Here is a 19,145-nt window from a genome sequence, read left to right as displayed (position 1 = left end):
CCCTCCTCTCTCTTTCTCTCCTCCCCTCCCTAATCATCTCTCTGTCTGTGTTAAGCCCCCACTCTGCTTACTTTCATCACTTGGCTTCAGATGACAAACTTCTGCTCTGCTGTTTGCTCTTTGAAGTACAGTAGAGCGCTCGTCCGTCGGGCCTCCCAACTTCATGCCGTAAAGTGCCTACGCATTTTAAAGCACGCTCCAGCAGAACTCGTAAAACTTACATCAAATATTTTTATTACTTATTCGGGATTTCTGCTTGAGTCGTCCTCTACGTGTTTGTTTTGCGCTCAAGTTCATGGTGTGACTGGAGTTTATAATGCGAAGATTAATGCAGCCCCCTCTAATTCTGCCAACACAGCCTAAATCAGTTCTCCTCACTGGTGCAGAGATCTGGGTGCAAACAGCAAAATTCTAAAGCACATCAAATTATAAATTACTTGGAAATGTTACACAAAATATAATTACAATTATATAAAAGGGTCAGCAAACACAGTGACTTGCCTAACATAAATCTAACTCTTTTCTTTGAGGTTGAGTTTATTAACATCTGAGTAAAATCCCAAAGACAAACCTGAACTCACTCCTTGGCATCCGCAACTCGAGAACCACAGGCTGAAATGATTTTTGCCACGTATGTAGGGCTTACATGTAGAGCATCTGAATACACACACTCCTGTGTGCGAAAGTATTACTCATGATGATTCAGATGATTCAGATGATTTGTAGTCTGTTCTGTTCCTGTATTTTTTTTCATCGTAGTCTGTCTGACACCATTTGTTTTTATCTGTGCTGCTGCCGATCTTGGCCAGGTCTCCCTTGAAAAAGAGGTTTTTAATCTTAATGGGACTTCCAGGTTAAATAAAGGTTAAATAAAAAAATAAAAAAATTAAAAAAGAGACATTTCACCACAGTGTACGCCCTGCCCTCCTTTGACCTCTCCAGCATGGAGAGGTGAGTAGCTCATGATGGTTCATGGGTGAAATGTCAGTGTTGATCCATTGACTCCATGGCCACCAATTCTAACCCCTGATTATAGTGGACATCCCCTATCAATACCACTTCCCCTCTATATTCTCCCAATAGAACAAGGCCTTTGTGTTTGTCTTAATCCCATAAAGCCGGATTGGTTTGGTGAAAGTGTCAGCAGACCTCTGACCTTTTGTCACCGGGGCTGAAAGGTTAGATCCTTATTCTGTGACATGTCAAAGACCTTCATACATGCAGATACACACCAGGGGCATAAAGGACTTGGTCAAAATACATGTAAAACTTGTTTTTAGCAGTCATATAGAATACAAGTAATATAGATAGAAGCCATACAATGTTTCTACACTCACCGAGCACTTTATTAGGAACACCTGTACACCTGCTTATTCATGCAATTATCCATTCAGACAATCATGTGGCAGCAGTGCAATGCATGAGATCATGCAGATACAGGTCAGCAGCTTCAGTTCATGTTCACATCAAGCATCAGAATGGGGAAAAAATGTGATCTCAGTGACTTTGACCGTGGCACGGTTGTTGGTGCCAGACGGGCTGGTTTGAGTATTTCTGAAACTGCTGATCTCCTGGGATTTTCATGCACAACAGTCTCTAGAGTTTACACAGAATGGTGTGAAAACCAAAAACACCCAGTGAGCGGCAGTTCTGCGGACGGAAACGCCTTGTTGATGAGAGAGGTCAGAGGAGAATGGCCAGACTGGTTGGAGCTGACAGAAAGGCTACAGTAACTCAGATAACCTCTTTACAACTGTGGTGAGCAGAAAAGCATCTCAGAATGCAACACGTCAAACCTTGAGGCGGATGGCACTTTGGTAGCCGGTTGACACTGAGCTGAAAGCTGATACCTACCCAGTAGTAGTAAGGTGTTCCTAATGAAATGCTCGGTGAGTGTATATTAGCAATACATTTAATAAAATTTATTCAATCCACGTTATGTAACTAATGTCTTTATGATATGCAATGCGATTTGATGCTAAATGAGATGGGTGATATGAGACAAAACCTTATCCTTTATGATGCTCATGTCTCATGTCCTTGTCACTGAATGTTTTGTGGTTTTTATATATTTTTAATTCTTACAGGTATTGCCTTTTTTAACATTGTGGCCAGGGACTGCAGATGAAAATTAGCCAATCTTGATTAACTCTGACACATTTACATTTTAGTTGATGCTGATTAATGTGCAATATCCCTGTCAAATAAACAAATTAAATAAATAAATAAATAATTAGAAATATGCTGACAGCCTTTATATCAAACACTTGGACAGTAGATTTCAAAGTAGAAAAAAAAATCTTTAATTTGCTCTTGATGTAAAGAGCAAAAGCCCACGGGGCGAGAGTGTTTCAACCTGACATGCCATTCTGCAGTTAGTGATCGGGCTCTTAAATGTTGGCTCAATGTGCTGCGGTGCGTTCCATGTACTCATGAATGCATGTGTTCTAATCTCTTGGCTCATTCTTTGCTGTCACATCGCTTGCTCCTTTATTTCGTATTGATTTATTTTCATTGTGACATCTAAAAACCATTAAACAGCTGAAGGAAGGTGCACTTCCAGTTTTCCTTTTTGAAAAGAAAAGAATCACACACATGCGCGCACGCACAGACACACACACACACACACACACACAGATCCCCTGCCAATACCACATTGACTTTGTTGAACTGAGTGCTTGAGGCTGTTTGCCAGTTAATGAGATTTCGTATGTGCGTGTGTGTGTGTGTGTGTGTGCGTTTGTGCACACCTCTTTGTATACGTCTTAATTTGTTTCATTTTTCATTTTTAATTCCCTTTGTATTTATTCCCTCCACTAACTCTATTCCATCCCCACTCTCTTTCTCTTCTTTCTCTTCTCATCTCTTTCCCTCCGTCTAGCCTTGTACAGAAGTATTGTTCCTGGATATCTTCCACAACTACAGCCAAACCCTGACGCCGGTACTGCTGGAGATGGTTCAGAATCTCCAAGGTCAGTTCGTTGTCCATTAAACCGTTATTACATACAAAAAGAAAGATGGTCTGCTCTCAAAGCAACAATAAAACCTAATTGTGGGCGCATTTTATTTCAGTGTTTTTTTCAATGCAGGGAAAACACAAGTATCATAACTCATCCGGCATAATTCACACGCACTATCACGCACATATGCCTCAGTTTCCCTGTGACACATAATGCCCCTCAGGCTTCAAACCATATTTCACTTCATGTTGCCCTATAGCAGAAGTCCTCAAGAGAGACTAATAAATATTTGTGTCACGGAAAACACAGGAAAACACAGGAAAACACAGGAAAACACAGGGGAACACATAGTCTTATTCCTTTTACCTCTAGCAGTCCTAGCCACTCTCAAGCCTCTATATGTGTAGCATGCAATCTATAGGCTTTGATAGCAGCATCTAGTCCCCCGGTGACAACCACCACCATTACGTCTACATCCTCCACTCTCTCACACATACAGTACATCCACACACTGCCTCCGGTCTCCCGGCGGTGGCGGCGTGTAGTTCTGCTGTTGCTGAATCAGTGCTCAAACAGAGGGGGAATTACAGGGTTTGCTCCCGGCCTGTCTTCTAAGCTGCCTCCGCTTTCAAGTGACAGAGTGGAAATGGGTTCTGCTGGAGCGAGGAAGACGCCAGATTGGATAATTCTGTGGTTGAAGAGAGGCACGTATCGATTTTGAGTCCAGAGTACACAACAATAAAGACTAATAGAGAGGGAGAGAGAGGTCCGGTAAAATGACTGAGACAAGATGGTGATATAGTGGAGTCCAGGCCTTTTGATATCCTTGTTAAGAAAGCTGTTACTTTTAGTGTTTTGACTCAGTCGCTGTGTCCAGAAAGTCCTACAGATCCCCTTTAGTCGTTAAAAAAAAGTTTAAACACATAGGTTTTATCTTTAGTGTACACATTACTAGACAACAAGATTACTTCCAAATGTAGTCTAGCTTTTCATTGCATACAATGTTTACTTGTCTTTGCAGGCCCAACCAATGTGGAGGACCCAGTTCAGTTGCTGATGAAGGATGCAGGTGAGTCAAAGGCTACAGTTATACTTGACAGCTCATTGTGGCTTCTATCATCCGGTCACGCTAGGCACATTAAATCATAGGACTGGACTCACAAAAATCTGAATCCAATCCAACATTGCTATTTAATCTTTAAAACCAGATATGTGGGTGGTCAAGCTTGCATTGTGATTCGAATTCTGCATAGTACAGTCCAGCCAAAAGTCCACGCAAAAAAGCAATGCAAAGAGATGGAGAGGGAGACCAGGAAAAGGCAATGCAGACAGAATTAAATATAAAGACATCCACAGGAGACGCAAAACGGCTATTTTCCAGTCAAGTGGGGACAATACAGTGATGTTATATCATAAAAATCTGAACTTAGGAATCATATCTAAAAAAAAATCACATCAGAACAACAAGAATAACCATAGCTTCCCTTTTTATGTTACATTCTCTCTGTGACCCACTCTTGCGCTACCACTCTCTCTTGCCACCACTCTCTCACTCACTCTTTCACTCCTATCTCTCTCTTGACATATCCCCCCCCCCGTCTTCTTCCTTTCTCTCTCCCTCTCTCTCTTTTTCCCCCCTCTCTCTCCAGCTCCTTCCAGTATTTATAACTCTCTGGCAGGTCAGGGCTACCACTCGGGTGATTTGTGGCTTAGACAACTAAATCATAGAGTGTTGTCATAGCCTGCTAAGAGGGGCTCTGTTAAAGGCAGATGCCCATAGAGTTCTCAGCTGTCTATTGCCAGTGTTGGTAAAACAGCAGACATCACTGGATGATGAGGCAATACTATGGTAGCAGTAATGACAGAAACACTTTGTCATACATCTATCCCACAGCTGCCCTTTTTAGTGCTGCACTGGCCGTTACTTCAGCCTCTTCTTTCTCAAATGTTGTGAATGAGAACAGAATGGGTGTGTTCTAATACAAACTTGCCTCTCTCAAATGAGTGGTTTAGAGACTTTGGACCTTTGGACTATTGAAAACAAAATAGGAAACTTATATATTTATATTTTAATCTCAATGTGACTTCCTAGTTAAATAAAGGTTATATATTTCCTTTTGGGGGTTGATTAAAGTGCAGCAACAATGCAGGGCAGTTAGTAAAAAGGTAGGACTACTGCGATGGCTGCATCTAGATAGATGGATACATACATTATAAATTACAGTAGAAACAACCTTAGGATACAATTAACAAAGCAAAATAAAAAGCTAATGAAGAATTAAGAAAGCTGAGAACCCAAGAACTGCAGAGAATGCATACGTTCTATCACCTTCTAGCACCTATAGGCTATATAGGCTTTATGCAAAAATTTTGGCTCCTCAAAGCTTTGGCTTTCCTGCTACAGGACCATCCATCCATCCATCCATCTTTTCTGTCTCTATCCATCTATTCCTTCATCTATTTGTCAGGGTAAATGAGAGAGAATATGTATGAGAGGCATTCAGCTGCTCTGTAAGTTGTTGGATCACTCCCCTGAGAGACACCTAGAATACTGTACATCTATCTACATCTCTCTCTCTCCCCCTCTCTCTCTCTCGCACATACACACTAGCCCACCTAGTCCTCCGTTCCGTTTTTCCTCTACTTACCTGTCCTCATACGGCCTTTACCGCCAGTGTCCTCTACTCTTTTCTCTTCTGTTCCTCTGTTCTTTAGGTGTGCTGGCTAGTTTGCTTTATTGCCATGAATGTTAGATGAACCCTTTGTCAAAGCATCTAAATGCAGTTGAATAAAAATGAAATTAAATAGTTAGGACCTAACAATAAACATCTGTTCCACTTGTATGACTGTGTTTGTGTTCTCTCTCCATCTCCTCTGTGTTTCGCTCTTTCCTCTGACATTGTCTCCGCTCTCCATCTGTTTCATTCTTTCTCTTTCATTTTTGATTTCTGTGCCCTTCACTCTTTACTTTTTTACATTTCACCCACCATGAAACCCATATTTGCTTTTAGTGCAGTTACACTGTAAAATGTATTGATTAGAATTACAGTGTTCAATGTATTGCCCAGAATGTGTTCCTGTTCCTGATATACTCACCAGCTACATTGACAATCTTGCTTTTATGTTGAGTCATTGGCAACATTGGGCTTTCATGTTTGAAGGTCAGAACTATAACCGATTCTATTTAGCTCATTGTGGGTCTGCCACTAACTCAGCAGTAGGTCCCCATATTAAATGGAAATGGCACAACCTTTTGCAAGGTGTCATTTAGCAACCTAATAGAAATAAGTGCAGTCTGTCTTATTCTGAATGGAGCCAATGAATGTCATCCCTTTATTATAGGTGGCTGTTAATGTGTTTGTTTTGTGCGCCGCACTTTGAAAATTTAAGAAAAAATGTTTAACACTCTTATTCTTATTGCAAATGCTGTGGCCAAGTGGTAATAGTTTTGTGGTTGTGACTGTGGTTGTTTTTGTTCACAGTATATAATGCAGTGGGACTGGCAGCCTATGAGCTGTTTGACAACGTGGACTTTGACCAGTGGTTCAAGAATCAGCTTCTGGGGGAGCTGCAAGTCAGCCATCACAGGTATTCTCTTAGCAGTGTTGTACTTCTTCTGCAAGAGGCTCTCATCGCCAAAATGTACTTTCTGGAACTTCGAAAATGCCGATTGTTTTCAATATCTTTATTTCATTTCCATTCACGTGCTGGCATGCTATTATATAGAACGGATCATGAAACATTTTCTATACAAGGAACAATATCAGTTGTACATTTTCAGATATGATACATCACCATGCCACATTTTGCCACACCAACAAATACAATCCAACAGTAATACAATGATGGTTACAGCAGCGATGCAGTGCTTTTGACATAGCTATTTATTGACTGTATGTGAGCTCTGAGGAAACATAACCCCACTTTCAGTCATTAGTGATGTCTCATCCATTGCTCAATTAGCATTTCTTTCAGTGTAAGTCACACCAACTGACATGTTATTAACCTTTGTCCAGCAATCGATTGCTGCCCGTCAACAGCACAGTCAATGCATGCCAACGGCTCATAAGCTGCCAACTGGTGCTTGGAGTCCAATTCCCATGGTCATATTAGCAGCTGCTACTTTATTTTCACAGTCACACTTCTAACCCGCCAAGCAAAAAGCAAACTTGTTATGACATCAGTGCTGTAACAGGCTAATACAGCTAGAGAAACATTAATACATATCTAGAAGGAACGTGAAACAGAACACTACAGACAGTCTGATGCAATGAACAATGAACAATGAGCTGAAAGATGAGTGTGTTTGAAAAATGGGAGAGAGGTAGACGGGCTAGAGGTGGTGTGATTGATGTGGGGAACAAAGAAGTATCCTCCCCCACACTCTCACACACACACACACACACACACACACACACACACTCCAAGAACATCAAAACAAAGAACCGGACCAAAAGGTCAGCCACTCCGGAAATGGTGTTGACGTCAGAGTGCAGGCGTAATGATGTCACTGTGGCTTTGCTCTTGTCCAACGCTGTGCAGGTGTGAAGAACACTATTTTCTGCCCGGATCCTCATTCCATTGTTCCATATTTTTTTTTCTATGTGGGTGAGGAGAGAAGGATATGTCCTATGCCAGATCAAAAAACCCTCATTGACTTGCACTACGTGGGCTCCTGCCTTTTCTTTTCATAATCAAAGTTTTACTTGCTTTTTCCATTTGAACAAACTGAACTCGCTGAGGATATGACATGACATGACACCAAAGGAGCAGACAGCACAGGGATGCATCCAGACACCACCTCTCTCTCTCTCTCTCTCTCACACACACACACACACACACACACACACACACACACACACACACACACTACCAGTCAAAAGTACTATGTTTTTCATTATCTTAAAGGCATTTTGATCTAAAGGCTTATGCTGAAATGCTTGAAATTCGTTTTTTAGACAAATATAAATAGTGAAGTTGATGCCTATGTATGAATTTCTTTCCAAACCCTTTGCCTTTCCATCAAGGCAAAGGGTGGCTACTTTAAAGAATCTAAAATATAAGATAGTTTTGATTAATTAGAAGTGAACTGCTGGCGGCCTTTTTTAAATTGATAGGTTGGGGTGCTAGTCTCAGGATAAAGTTATAGACATGGGTAAGATTGCCTGCAACTCCCAACAAAATGGTCCACCACTTATGGAATTTCGATATTTACTTATTTTGCAGAGCAATGCTTATGCATTTCAACTATGTCTTCCTCAGAGCATGAGATAAGATACTTTTGATTTGTTTAACACTTTTTTGGTCACTGCATAATTCCATTTGTGTTATTTAATAGTTTTGATGTCTTTACGATCTAAAATGTGAAAAATAGTAAAAATAAAGAAAAATGCTACTACTTTTGACAGGTAGTGTATACACATAAGCATACACACATGCATAAACTTTTCAGCCCCCCGTAACTGGAAAAGATGAAAAGCATGGCGGAAAACAAAACAACGAAAATGAACTTTGGAAAATAGAACAATGTCCTGGTGGCTCAGTTGTCTACTACTGTGTGCATGGGATCAAATCTGGCCCGGGACCTTTGTCACATGTCATCTCCCTCTCTCTCCCGTCTTTCTTGTTTCTCGCTATTGTTAAAGGTGCATTAAGTTTTACTTAATCACTTTACTTTTGTCCCATGGTACAAAATGACCATAATATTTCTGCAGGGGTTTGATAGGGTTGTTGATCAATACCAGTGACTCTTTCAAAACTAATTTTCCAACCTGTACTTTTTTGGACTTCCCCTATTGCATTGTCAACTGCTCAAAGGTGGAGAACAGTGCTAAGAGTGAGCAACACAGTTTGTTCTCGAGCCAGAAAAATAAATTGACAAAATAGTGTTATTTTGCATAGGGATATGTTGATATTTCTGTTGGATCGTTGGTCTGATTAGCTATCTTACTTGGTCTATTGTGAAAATGTGACTTGATTATTTATGTCTATTACAGGCTGCTGTAAGCTGTACCAGAGACCTTTTGATTGTTGCAATTCCTTGGTTGCACATAAAAGTCGATATATTATTATAAATTACTTATAAATTATTTACATAGTAATGCCCCTTTAACTATGAAATAAACTCTTTAAAAATAACACAGAACAATACATTTTGTACAGAATTGTTTAGACGATAATATTAAATGGCCTGAAAGGATCTTTTTTTTTTTATTGTTAGTCCCCTCAAAGATCAAAGCCAAGGTTAGTAATATAAATGCCAAACGATAAACTTTTCAACTCCCTTTGATTTGTCTGGGCTGCTGAATCAGGCTGTGTTTCTGTCAGATGGCAGATATCCCCACAGTCTTTTGAAGAGCCTTGCACAATGGGAGTGTAGATCCAGTGTGGATATGAGAGCATGGACGTCTTTGATAATCTCTCTCATTGAGTGGCATTTCTCCCATCTGTAGCAATCCGAGCACTGTGTTTGTCTTTTGTTTGTGTGTGTGTGTGTGTGAGCGTGTGAGCATTGGCAGGGATGCGTGCATGCACCTTTGCCTGTGCATGCTTGTCCTCACACAATCACAATGTCCTCATATTGTACATTCAGTCACAAAATCCCTCTTATCATAGAGCCGCATATCTCAACTCCCACTGCAGTGTGAGTCAAAAGCAACCAACCTAAAGGTATTTAGACCTATCTCACACAGAAATGATAAATATGTCATTCTGATTTATGGCATTGTATGTTGCGCATAGCCTTGTCGTCACATATCACATCCGCTGCCCTTTGAGTTTGCGTTTGTGTGTGTACTGATCTGTTCTGCCTTGGTTTTTCGCCAAATGCGGTAGCGTGTTGGGATGAAGTCCCTGTTGGGAGAGTTGAGCTGAAATCTGTGCGTGGATTGTTTGTCCACGCTCTCTCTACTTTGTATGGAGAATTTGTGTGTGTTTTGTCTGGGGAAATGTAGGCCTAATCCATTTGGCTGGAGCCATGCCGTTTCATTATCCCTGTTCTCCACATCCCACAGACACACACATATATACACATACACACATACACACACACCTCCAGATGATGAGTAAGAGGGGGGTGTTAAAGGAAAAATCTCTGGAAATGACATTCTTCTTTCTTTGTTTGGCTACACAACTGGTGGCCCATACACTTCTCCCCTCACCAATCTCAATTTCCATAATTTGGCCCATATCTTTAAGCAGTTGAATGCCATTGTTGAAGGTTATATGGTTCAGTCTTAATTTGAGCAAGTGTCTCTTCAAGTGAGGGACAAAAACTCCAAGACACTAATCTGTGCCATTATCTAAAGACACAGACTGGTGCTGCTCCATTGACAAAGAATGAACAACCAGCTTTGCGGACACCAAGGGTGATTTTCCATGGATACGTTTCCTCATTCAAGTACTGTAAGCATTACTATAAAATAAAGCTCATGTAGATGTAAAAATACTAACAACCATTCCATGAATTATGAGCCTTGGCTCTGATATTTCTCACGGGGCTCTTGTTTCTAGCTTTAAGAGAGACTTGTTTGTTTGTCATGTTTTCAAATCTGCTCTGATCTGTCCGAGATCGTAGGAATACCAAATATAAAGTCCTTTTTTAGGGTTGTTTTTTGCCCTTGAGTTTTACTTTTGTGACACCTGGACAAATGGTGAGGGTTGCTAGAACAGTGGAGCAAAGTGGCTAAAATGCATGTACTGATTGTACCATCTGGCACGGGCTCAGAGATTGTCACTTGGGAGGCAGAAGGACAGCCCCTCTGTTGCCAGGAGCAGCATTCAAAGCAGTTTGTCTGGCCCACACACTCTCCCAGTGCACGTTTCTCACTGCCACCAGAGCCTTCCCACGCCACGCTACACTGCCTGCCTTTATAGGCCCTCTGGGTAATTGCTGATGTTGGTTGTTGGGATTAAGACGGCTTGGCGTCCTCTTATAAGGGCCACAGCTTGAGACACATCACAAAGAGCGACGACGTGCTCAACATGGGGCCCACCTGTTCTCAGATGGAGTGAGGGGATGACAAACGACAAGAAAGCAAAGGATGGAGAGAATGGATGCCAGACAAGGAGAGGTATAATGAAAGAGTTGAGCAAAATGGTTTCGTCTGCTCCTGTGGAGAAACCCTTGCCATCGGAGCGGCAGCAGCGGTGTTGTCCTTGACAGGCTGTGGGGTCGGGACAACCAGTGAGACGAGAGATGGGAGGAATGTACTTCCTGATGGGGAGCCAGGCGCACAACACGGCTAGTCATCAGCTCTCTGTGGAGCTTCTTTGTTGACAGGCTGGTTGATGTCCGAGAGTCCTTGCTCTGTCCTCTAGGATAGTGACTGGACGATGGACTTCAAATGCTGTTTGATCGATGTGGTGCAGTGAAGTGCCATGTTAGAGTCACGTTAATGCATGCTCAGTAGCATTAATCTTGCTTGTGCTTTCTTGTGTCTGTGCTTTTTTGAAAGGTCACTGGTGTCCAAGTAGTTTTTACATTCACTTGCGTGCTTAGTAATCTTTTTTCTGCTGGTCTGGGATGCGTCATTGTGCCCTTGTATGTTTCAGTGATGTGAGGTTAAGCCTTGTGAATGATTACCTGTCTGTCTGTATCGCTCCATGGGAAGCAGAGGCAGTTTTAAATATTAATAATCACATCAGTCAGCTAAACTGAAGTGTGTGACTTATACCTGTGGCTGAGCCTCCGGCCCCCGATAAGCTCCCTTACTCAAGAGGGTTTTCACTTGTGGGCATGTTGGCTACACAAACACCCATGCACGCTCGAGCACATGCACACACTCATACTCACGCACTCATAGGCACACACACGCACACACACTTATACAGACCCACAGATTTTGAATCACTGTCAAACCCTGCCTCCCTCCTCTGCCTCAACCAAAGCAACTGTCATACCTGTGATGAGTCATCATGTCTGGATGAGAGTGGACCACGCATACACACACGCACTCAAACGCACACACACACACACACACACGCGTACACACAATCCCCCACACACAACCCCCCATTCACACACTTCCACTATCATACCGCATTGACATCTTGGTATAGCCAGAAGGAGCTTTTAGTGTCTCCCAGACAGACGGTGAGAGAGAGATCATTGAGTGTGTTCCATCATTCTGCAGCCAGATTCTGCCAGCATAGGACACTGTGAAACACTCTGACATTTTGACATTGTCTTATGTGGCTTGACCTTTCTTGTGGAGTTTTGTCAGAAAAGTCACTCCATCTCCTGGGGAACAAAAGATGCTGTGAACGGATGCTGTGTCTTGGTTCTCTTTAACTTCAGTTCCCCCTCTTTCTATTTGCCGCTGCGTAGGGATTCAGTGAGCGACTTTTAAGCCGTCTTTCCCGAGAGTATTTAAGGCTACACAGAAGCATCCCAAAAGCGACAGGGATATCTAACCGGCCATCAAAACGTTATGCCCGTTCTGGAAGACCTTTTGACTCTGTACAGAAAGCTTGTTCTAAAGTGACACATTTTTGGTGTTAAGTAAACTACTGGTAACACGAATGCCTTGATAACCACAAAGTGCAGCCAGTGAAGGTGCCTGACGTGGGTCATAGGACTGAGGCTGATTGTGTTTGCCTCTTCTGGTGTAAATTATCTACCATTTTCAAGCAAGACAGTGTGTGGGAGTCTTCACTTCCTCAGTGTTACAAGTATTTTCTCATTTCACCTGTCTTCAAACAGGTGCAGTCAGGTGCACAGAGGCTTTTCAATTTGTGAGCAACTTTTGAAGCATCATATTCCATCTATATACTGCAGTTGCTAATAATACTAATGCTAATACTACTTCTACTACTACTACTACTACTGCCAATATTATTGTTATTATTATTATTATTGGTAGTATAAAACATAAGAAACAACACAAAACTTAGACTCACACCATTTCCAACTACCTCTCAAAAAGTATTTCTGTGTATTGGGCAAAATAATTAGAAAATGTCAGCAGAATAGAAGCAAAGAGGATTTGTCTGTCTACAGTTTAAGGGTAATGTGGAAATGATATTCTACTTTCCATTTTGCCTACATCAGTTATCCTGCACATCCACCCCTGTTGTAACACACAAGGGGAGAGGAGGTGAGGGGTAGGAGGATGAGAGGGGTGACTGACAGAGGTTTGAAGTTTCGTAGGAGGAGAGAGGTTTTGAGGGAATGAGTCATGTCTCACTTTTGTGAATCTCCTCTGTTAACTGACAAATACTGACAAATACCTGTCCCCGTCAGTCGGCCTGTCCGTCTGTCTGTCTTTCTGTCTTTTTCTTCCTGTTTGCCAGCATGCCATGAATAAACACTACCAACTGTAGTCACCCCAGCTCAAGCAGATATTCTATATTTGTCGGTTACAGATTTACATGCCCAACTCCGCATTCTTATATTGTATGCAGAGTTGGGAACACTAATCTTTTAGTCACTTCAACAGATGCCATGAATGAATAATAATCAGAATATGGATTATGATGTTGTCAAAAATAACACTGACAGTTGTCAGAATTTATTTTGTGGGTGCTCAAGTCTAAAATGGCATAAATGCTCATGCATTTGCCAGTGGTTATCCACTGCACTATGCATAAACAGGACTTATATTTCTGTGGAATTTGTTGTCTTGTGGAATGCACCAAAATGCGGCAGCGTCCTAGAATAACCCTTACAGGTGTTTGTGTAACAACAGATAATCATCTGTAATTTGATTATTCATTTGTGATGTCACCGTGGGCTGTTATCAGAGTGCGAGTGTGCTGTCGCCAAGCTGTTGTTTGGAACTTGTTCACAGAGGGAGCTCTGGGCATGTGCCCACAGCCGTTGTCCACTGGCACTCAAATGCCCATTGGCACTGCCATACCTGCTCTATCAAGTTGGAACCTTCCCATATGCTATTGCGTACATAAAAGCTTGTAGTACATCAGATTGTTTTGTCTGCCTTTGTTTTCCTTTGAAAGTAATTGGATCCTGCCGTATTCTCTTTGCATGCTCCGCTGCTTCTAAGCAGTTCAGCCCAGGAGTGCATAAGTGCCGTCTTGTGCTTTTAAGATGATGAGAAATCAGGTCCAAGTGGCATTTAGCTCAATGTTCTTAGTGGTGGTAATCTTGCCTAAATTTTTGTTTTAGAACTGCTTTTGGCAAAGATTGATTTTAAATCTTGTCGGACATCAATTTAGAGTGCTAAGGGCACTGATTTGAATCTGTATAGAATTTATATGAAAGGAAGCTATGTGCACGAGACAAAATGCACAGATACAAGCTCTCTTGTCCCGCGCACATGCACACACACACACACACACACACACACACACACACACATCGTTGCCTATCTCTGACTCCTGAGTCATGCTGTTGTTTAGTATCTTCTGGCTTGTGGCCCAGACCTCGGTCTGTCACTGGCTCCCTGTTTTGACAAGTGTCATCCCTGATCCTTTATCCTCACATCTCTCCATTCCTCCGTTCCTCCATCCCTCCATCCACTCATTTCTGTCAAGGCGGTCCTCAGACACAGTTTCTGTCTCAGATACAAACAAGGACAGATGCTGGGGCATGTACATTTCTTGGCTGCTGAAAACAACTGTTGAAAAACCGTCAGTCCCCGACATACGGGGCTTTATGTGTGGCGCTGGCACTGTTTAGCACTTTAATTCATATCACGGCTCCTCATTTTTCTTTTCTCCATTCTACTTTTCTAACTAGGCTATTCTCCTTTTTTGCTTTTTCTCTGTCTGTCATTGGGCCTATATCCCTAAGGCTTTCTGTCTTTTGCTGGCATGCATACAGGCAAACATAGACAGGCACACATATATTCTCCACCTAGTTCTCTCACTCTCTCTTCTTTGTCCCTTGGGTTGTGTTTTGAGCCAATTTGATGTGTAAAGGATCATTCCACTGTAGTTTCCAATATCCTGTGTAATAGTGTCACTATCTCTGCCTCTCTGGGGACTCTAATCTGGTGGCACACACATATACTCAGAGACGTGCACACACACACACACACACACACACACACACACACACACACACACCGTGCAGGTTAGATTAGCCATAGTCTTGTGGAGTTAGCTATGTGTAATAGGGGGGCAGTGATATGGTTTTCTCTCCCTCAGAGCACAAATTATTCTGCAGTGTCCAGCAGACTCAGACCATTGATAAAGGAGAAGATGGTGAGCAACAGGCAAGGACAGTGCTGATTTCCTCATCTGAAAAGCCAGGCCCAGTCAGTCATTTTTAATGGATCCCTAAGTAGCTATGTTCATTGTGGAGATGATGATTAGAGAACCAGCTGGTTCATTCCTCCACATTAAGATAGGGATGAAGAACATGGGGGACGATTGATTTCTCTGTAACCAGAACTAACACATGCCCTTTCCCCTTTTTTCCTTTTTCTCCTCTCCTCTCCTCTCCTCTCCTCTCCTCTCCAGGTACAAGCTGATTCGCCGAAGGGTCATCTGGCTGATAGGGCAGTGGATCTCTGTCAAGTTCAAATCCGACCTTCGACCTTTACTCTACGAGGTCATCCTCAGCCTCATGCAGGACCCTGACCTAGTGGTAAGTAAGCCACAGATCATGCACAGTGAAAGAAAACAGCCCAAACTTTTCTCTCGCCCTAAACAAACTGCTCGTAATGACTGCAGAGTGCCTACTTTCCCTGAAAACACTGTATCCGTAATGACTGAAATGGGCTATTAGTTAGTGTAAAGTGCACAATCAGCAGCACAAACAGTGTTCTCTGCTCAACAGTATGGGTCCAGAGCTGTAATGCTACCAACCAGTAAGCCTGGTTTACACAACAGGGCCACACAGTTAGCCAGGGCTTACTTAATATTTTTGTCAACTGATTTCTCTCAACATACTATTTTTTCTATTTTCGTTTTCGTATTTTTGCTAGGCGTATAATTTCTTAGTTAGGGGGTAAATATGGCTTTTATTTACTTGTTGACATTACTAGTTGGCCCAGGCCTTGGTGAATTCCATGTGGTCCTACTTTGGGAAAGTGGATGTTGTGCCACAGTCATTTTTACTTTAAATTACATTTCGCCAAGGTTTCTTGCCTCATGAGCCATGCACTTTTTAGTAGAAAGTAATTCTAGTAGAAAGCCATGCACTTTTTAGTAAGTAGAACTTTCTTCTAATATAATTTAGGAAACAGAATTTAAATGGCTGTGTAAATAATTCTGTATTATTCTGCATTGTTTACAGTTTAAGTCAAGGTAATCTCTACATTAGAAAAATACCCTTGTGAATTACTGGACGTTTAGCTTCACTCTCTGCGCCTCATTGTCTCTCTTACTTTATAGTCCATCTTTGTATCCAGGAACTTTACTGTGTGGTTATCTGCATCTGTCTGTGAGGGATATCCATAATCTTTATTTGCCGTACACACATCTTAAATTGCCTTGGTCCTCTCCCCTAGAGCAGAAGGAGGTATCTGAAGCTTTTACATTTTGTGCCTTTCTAAATATCACGCCCCAGGAGTAGAATACAAACAGATGCCAAGTTATCAAATTGATAACTGAAGGGGATTATTCAAAAACACTACCTTCTTGTCCGTCTTACATAGTCAAATTGGCAACTAGGCGAGTTTCAATTGCTATCTCAAAGATGCAATACAGTAAATATACCTTTATGCATCTTCATTATGGCATTTACGCCATAAATTGCTGCTTTTTGCATAAAAGTTTCTGAGGAAAATTCTGGTCCTTACAGGCTATGCGTAGGTGGTCTCCCGCCACATGTGCTCTCTGTTACAGCACTGAACAGCTCACCAATCATGTGGTTCTTGATCAATACTGTCTGGACCAATTAGGTCCTCTTGGGCAGAATAAATCATTGATCATGAACTTTTAATGGCTAATGGAGAAAACTACCCTCTATCAATCAATCCCATTGGTTATCAATATCTCTATTGCTATCCTGTGGTCCTTCTTGTTGGAATGGAAAGTGAATCACTCAAGAAGACAGTTATATTTATCTTTGACATTTCAGTTTCTGTTCTTCATGGAAAGCAGCAATCGGAAAGGGAGAGTCATTGATTAGCTCCTATGAGTGGCCTGTATGTACTGTAATTTAGTTGCTTGAGCTCAGCCACTTACTGCCTTCGCCCACTGTCTTGGGAAATGGTTTTTAAATGGGAAAGAAAAAATAGAGAGGGAAGGAAAGAAGTATAGATATGTCAGGGTTCCCAAGGGCCTTGAAAATCCTTTAAAGTGTGTGGTTCTGAGAAAAATAAAATTAAGGCCTTAAATGATTTTGAAAATTAATGGATGGGATTGTAAGTACTTGATATATACAGTATATTTTTTTAAATAGCACCCAATTTCATCAATATGCCTCAGCTCTCTGGATCCCTCCCTGTCCTAGCATCAACACTTTTTGTTGATAATGCAGCAGTTTTACCATGATTTCTTGACTAAATCATGAGTAAAAATTAGGCCTCTATGATAATTTTGACAGATGTCATGGCCTACCCCAAAACATGCCAATTTTGAATCTTTTGAATTTTACTAAACAAGACATTGAAAGTCATTGAAAAGTCATTGAATTAGATGTCCAAGTGAGTATGGGAACACTGATATGTAAACGTTGTCTGTTTTCTGTGGTAATGTTAACCAATGTTAAGCCCAGGAGCTTTGTATGTGAGATTCACACACCAACAGTTTCTTGGCATTTATCAATGATATTCATGAGCTGAGTCACAGATCACAGATGCCTGTCGCTAGCGGCCTGCCATTGTGCCATTTTCTCCAACACAGTCTCCTCTCCACTACTGTTTTTTTTAACTCCTCCATGTTTACCCACAGCTTCTAAAGGGAGGAGGCTAAAAATATTTGTGGTGACATGTTTAACTCCTTCCGTTTTTTCAGGACTTTTGCATCCCCAGTAGGAGGGAAGAAGGTTTTCTAGAATATACTGTTAAGCCAGCTTTGGCAGCGTCATACTGTGACATTCCTTAGCCAACACTTTGCCCCACTTTTGCTCACTTCTTCCTCGACTGCAGTCAGGCTCCGTCTCATGCCAGACAAGGCAGGAGTGAGATGTGTACTGAAAGGCTTTGAGGCATCTTAAAAAAGGTGTTTATATGCTGCATTAACCAGGCTTCATGATCATAATCCGCAATTGGTGATTGAAGCTTTTAAGCTGATGGTATCAGATGGAGAGATCAATGGCTAAGATGCAGGACTTTTAAATTGTAATTTGCCTTTGTTAAGATTCAATATTTGCACAGTAACTTAACAGTAAGTGATGAGTTTTAAATATAAACAATTTCTACCATCATGCCCTAAAGTAGGATATATATATTTTTATCAGATTGCCCCTCCCCTTGCAAAGTCCAAATATTTGTCATCAACATGACAGATGTTGTCACAGACAGTCAATGTAAAATTCTTAATCTTGTGTTTTAACATGATCTCACGGGCACTGGGGAGGTCGCACCACTGCATTCACTTTTTCTTTCACTTTAAAACTTGGCCTCTTGGCATGCCACAGGAGAGAGATCCCTGTCTTCAATGCTCTCACTGATAAGGAAGCTATATTTACAACTCCTGCACATTATTGTTTTTGTGCTCTTTTTTTCACTGTAAATGTGAGGACAAATGTAAAAAATCCATCAATACAGCTGAGTATACAACAAAAGACTATTTGTGAGTGTTTCTTCTTATGTATTGCTATTGCCCTTACATTTGGTTTCAGTGTTGCCACAATTAGTCTTTGACCACCTCCAGCGTTGGTTTGGATGATGCTATTTGTCTTGAATGAATCTAAGGAGCTGTTATAAATTTCATTGCCCATGACAAGTGCTAGTTGAATTATTTATAGTTAAGTGTGTTGCGTGTGTGTGCATGTGTGCAGTTTGACTGGATCCAGCCCCCTAAATTGGCTTATAATATGCTGCGTCTGTGCTATGCCCACTTCAAATTAAAATTTCCACGCAATTCAGGGATCTGGTATTGCTTTTCACTGAGGGGGTTTCCTGTTGAACCATTTCATTAGCCCTTTGAGAAACAGTGAGTTAGGTCAACTTAATATTGTTCACCGATTAAAATTCCAATCACTGACTGGCGTTAGTGTGGATGCCCTATATTTTGGTATCCCTTGAAAAAATACTCAGTTTGAGACAAAAATGCTAATTCTGACTGAATATCCGTGTCGGACTTTATGTGTGCGTGTGCTTGTGTGTGTGT

The 19,145-nt window shown here is 41.5% G+C and overlaps 1 protein-coding gene across 1 annotated transcript in view; it reads left to right on the top strand.

The window, feature by feature from the left end:
• The window catches only part of ipo11 (importin 11), a 156,830-nt gene that overhangs the window by 41,803 nt on the left and 95,882 nt on the right, over positions 1–19,145 (top strand). The window contains exons 12-15 of the mRNA XM_071894791.2: positions 2,882–2,972; positions 3,982–4,029; positions 6,443–6,548; positions 15,384–15,510. Of these exons, the coding sequence (XP_071750892.1) occupies positions 2,882–2,972; positions 3,982–4,029; positions 6,443–6,548; positions 15,384–15,510 (372 nt within the window). The remainder of the gene's footprint in view (positions 1–2,881; positions 2,973–3,981; positions 4,030–6,442; positions 6,549–15,383; positions 15,511–19,145) is intronic.

The sequence above is a fragment of the Centroberyx gerrardi genome, chromosome 8 (genome assembly GCF_048128805.1).
Source record: "Centroberyx gerrardi isolate f3 chromosome 8, fCenGer3.hap1.cur.20231027, whole genome shotgun sequence".
NCBI classification, from domain to species: Eukaryota; Metazoa; Chordata; class Actinopteri; order Beryciformes; family Berycidae; genus Centroberyx; species Centroberyx gerrardi.
Note: the sequence above shows the minus strand (reverse complement) of the source record. Positions and strands in the feature narration are given on the sequence as shown.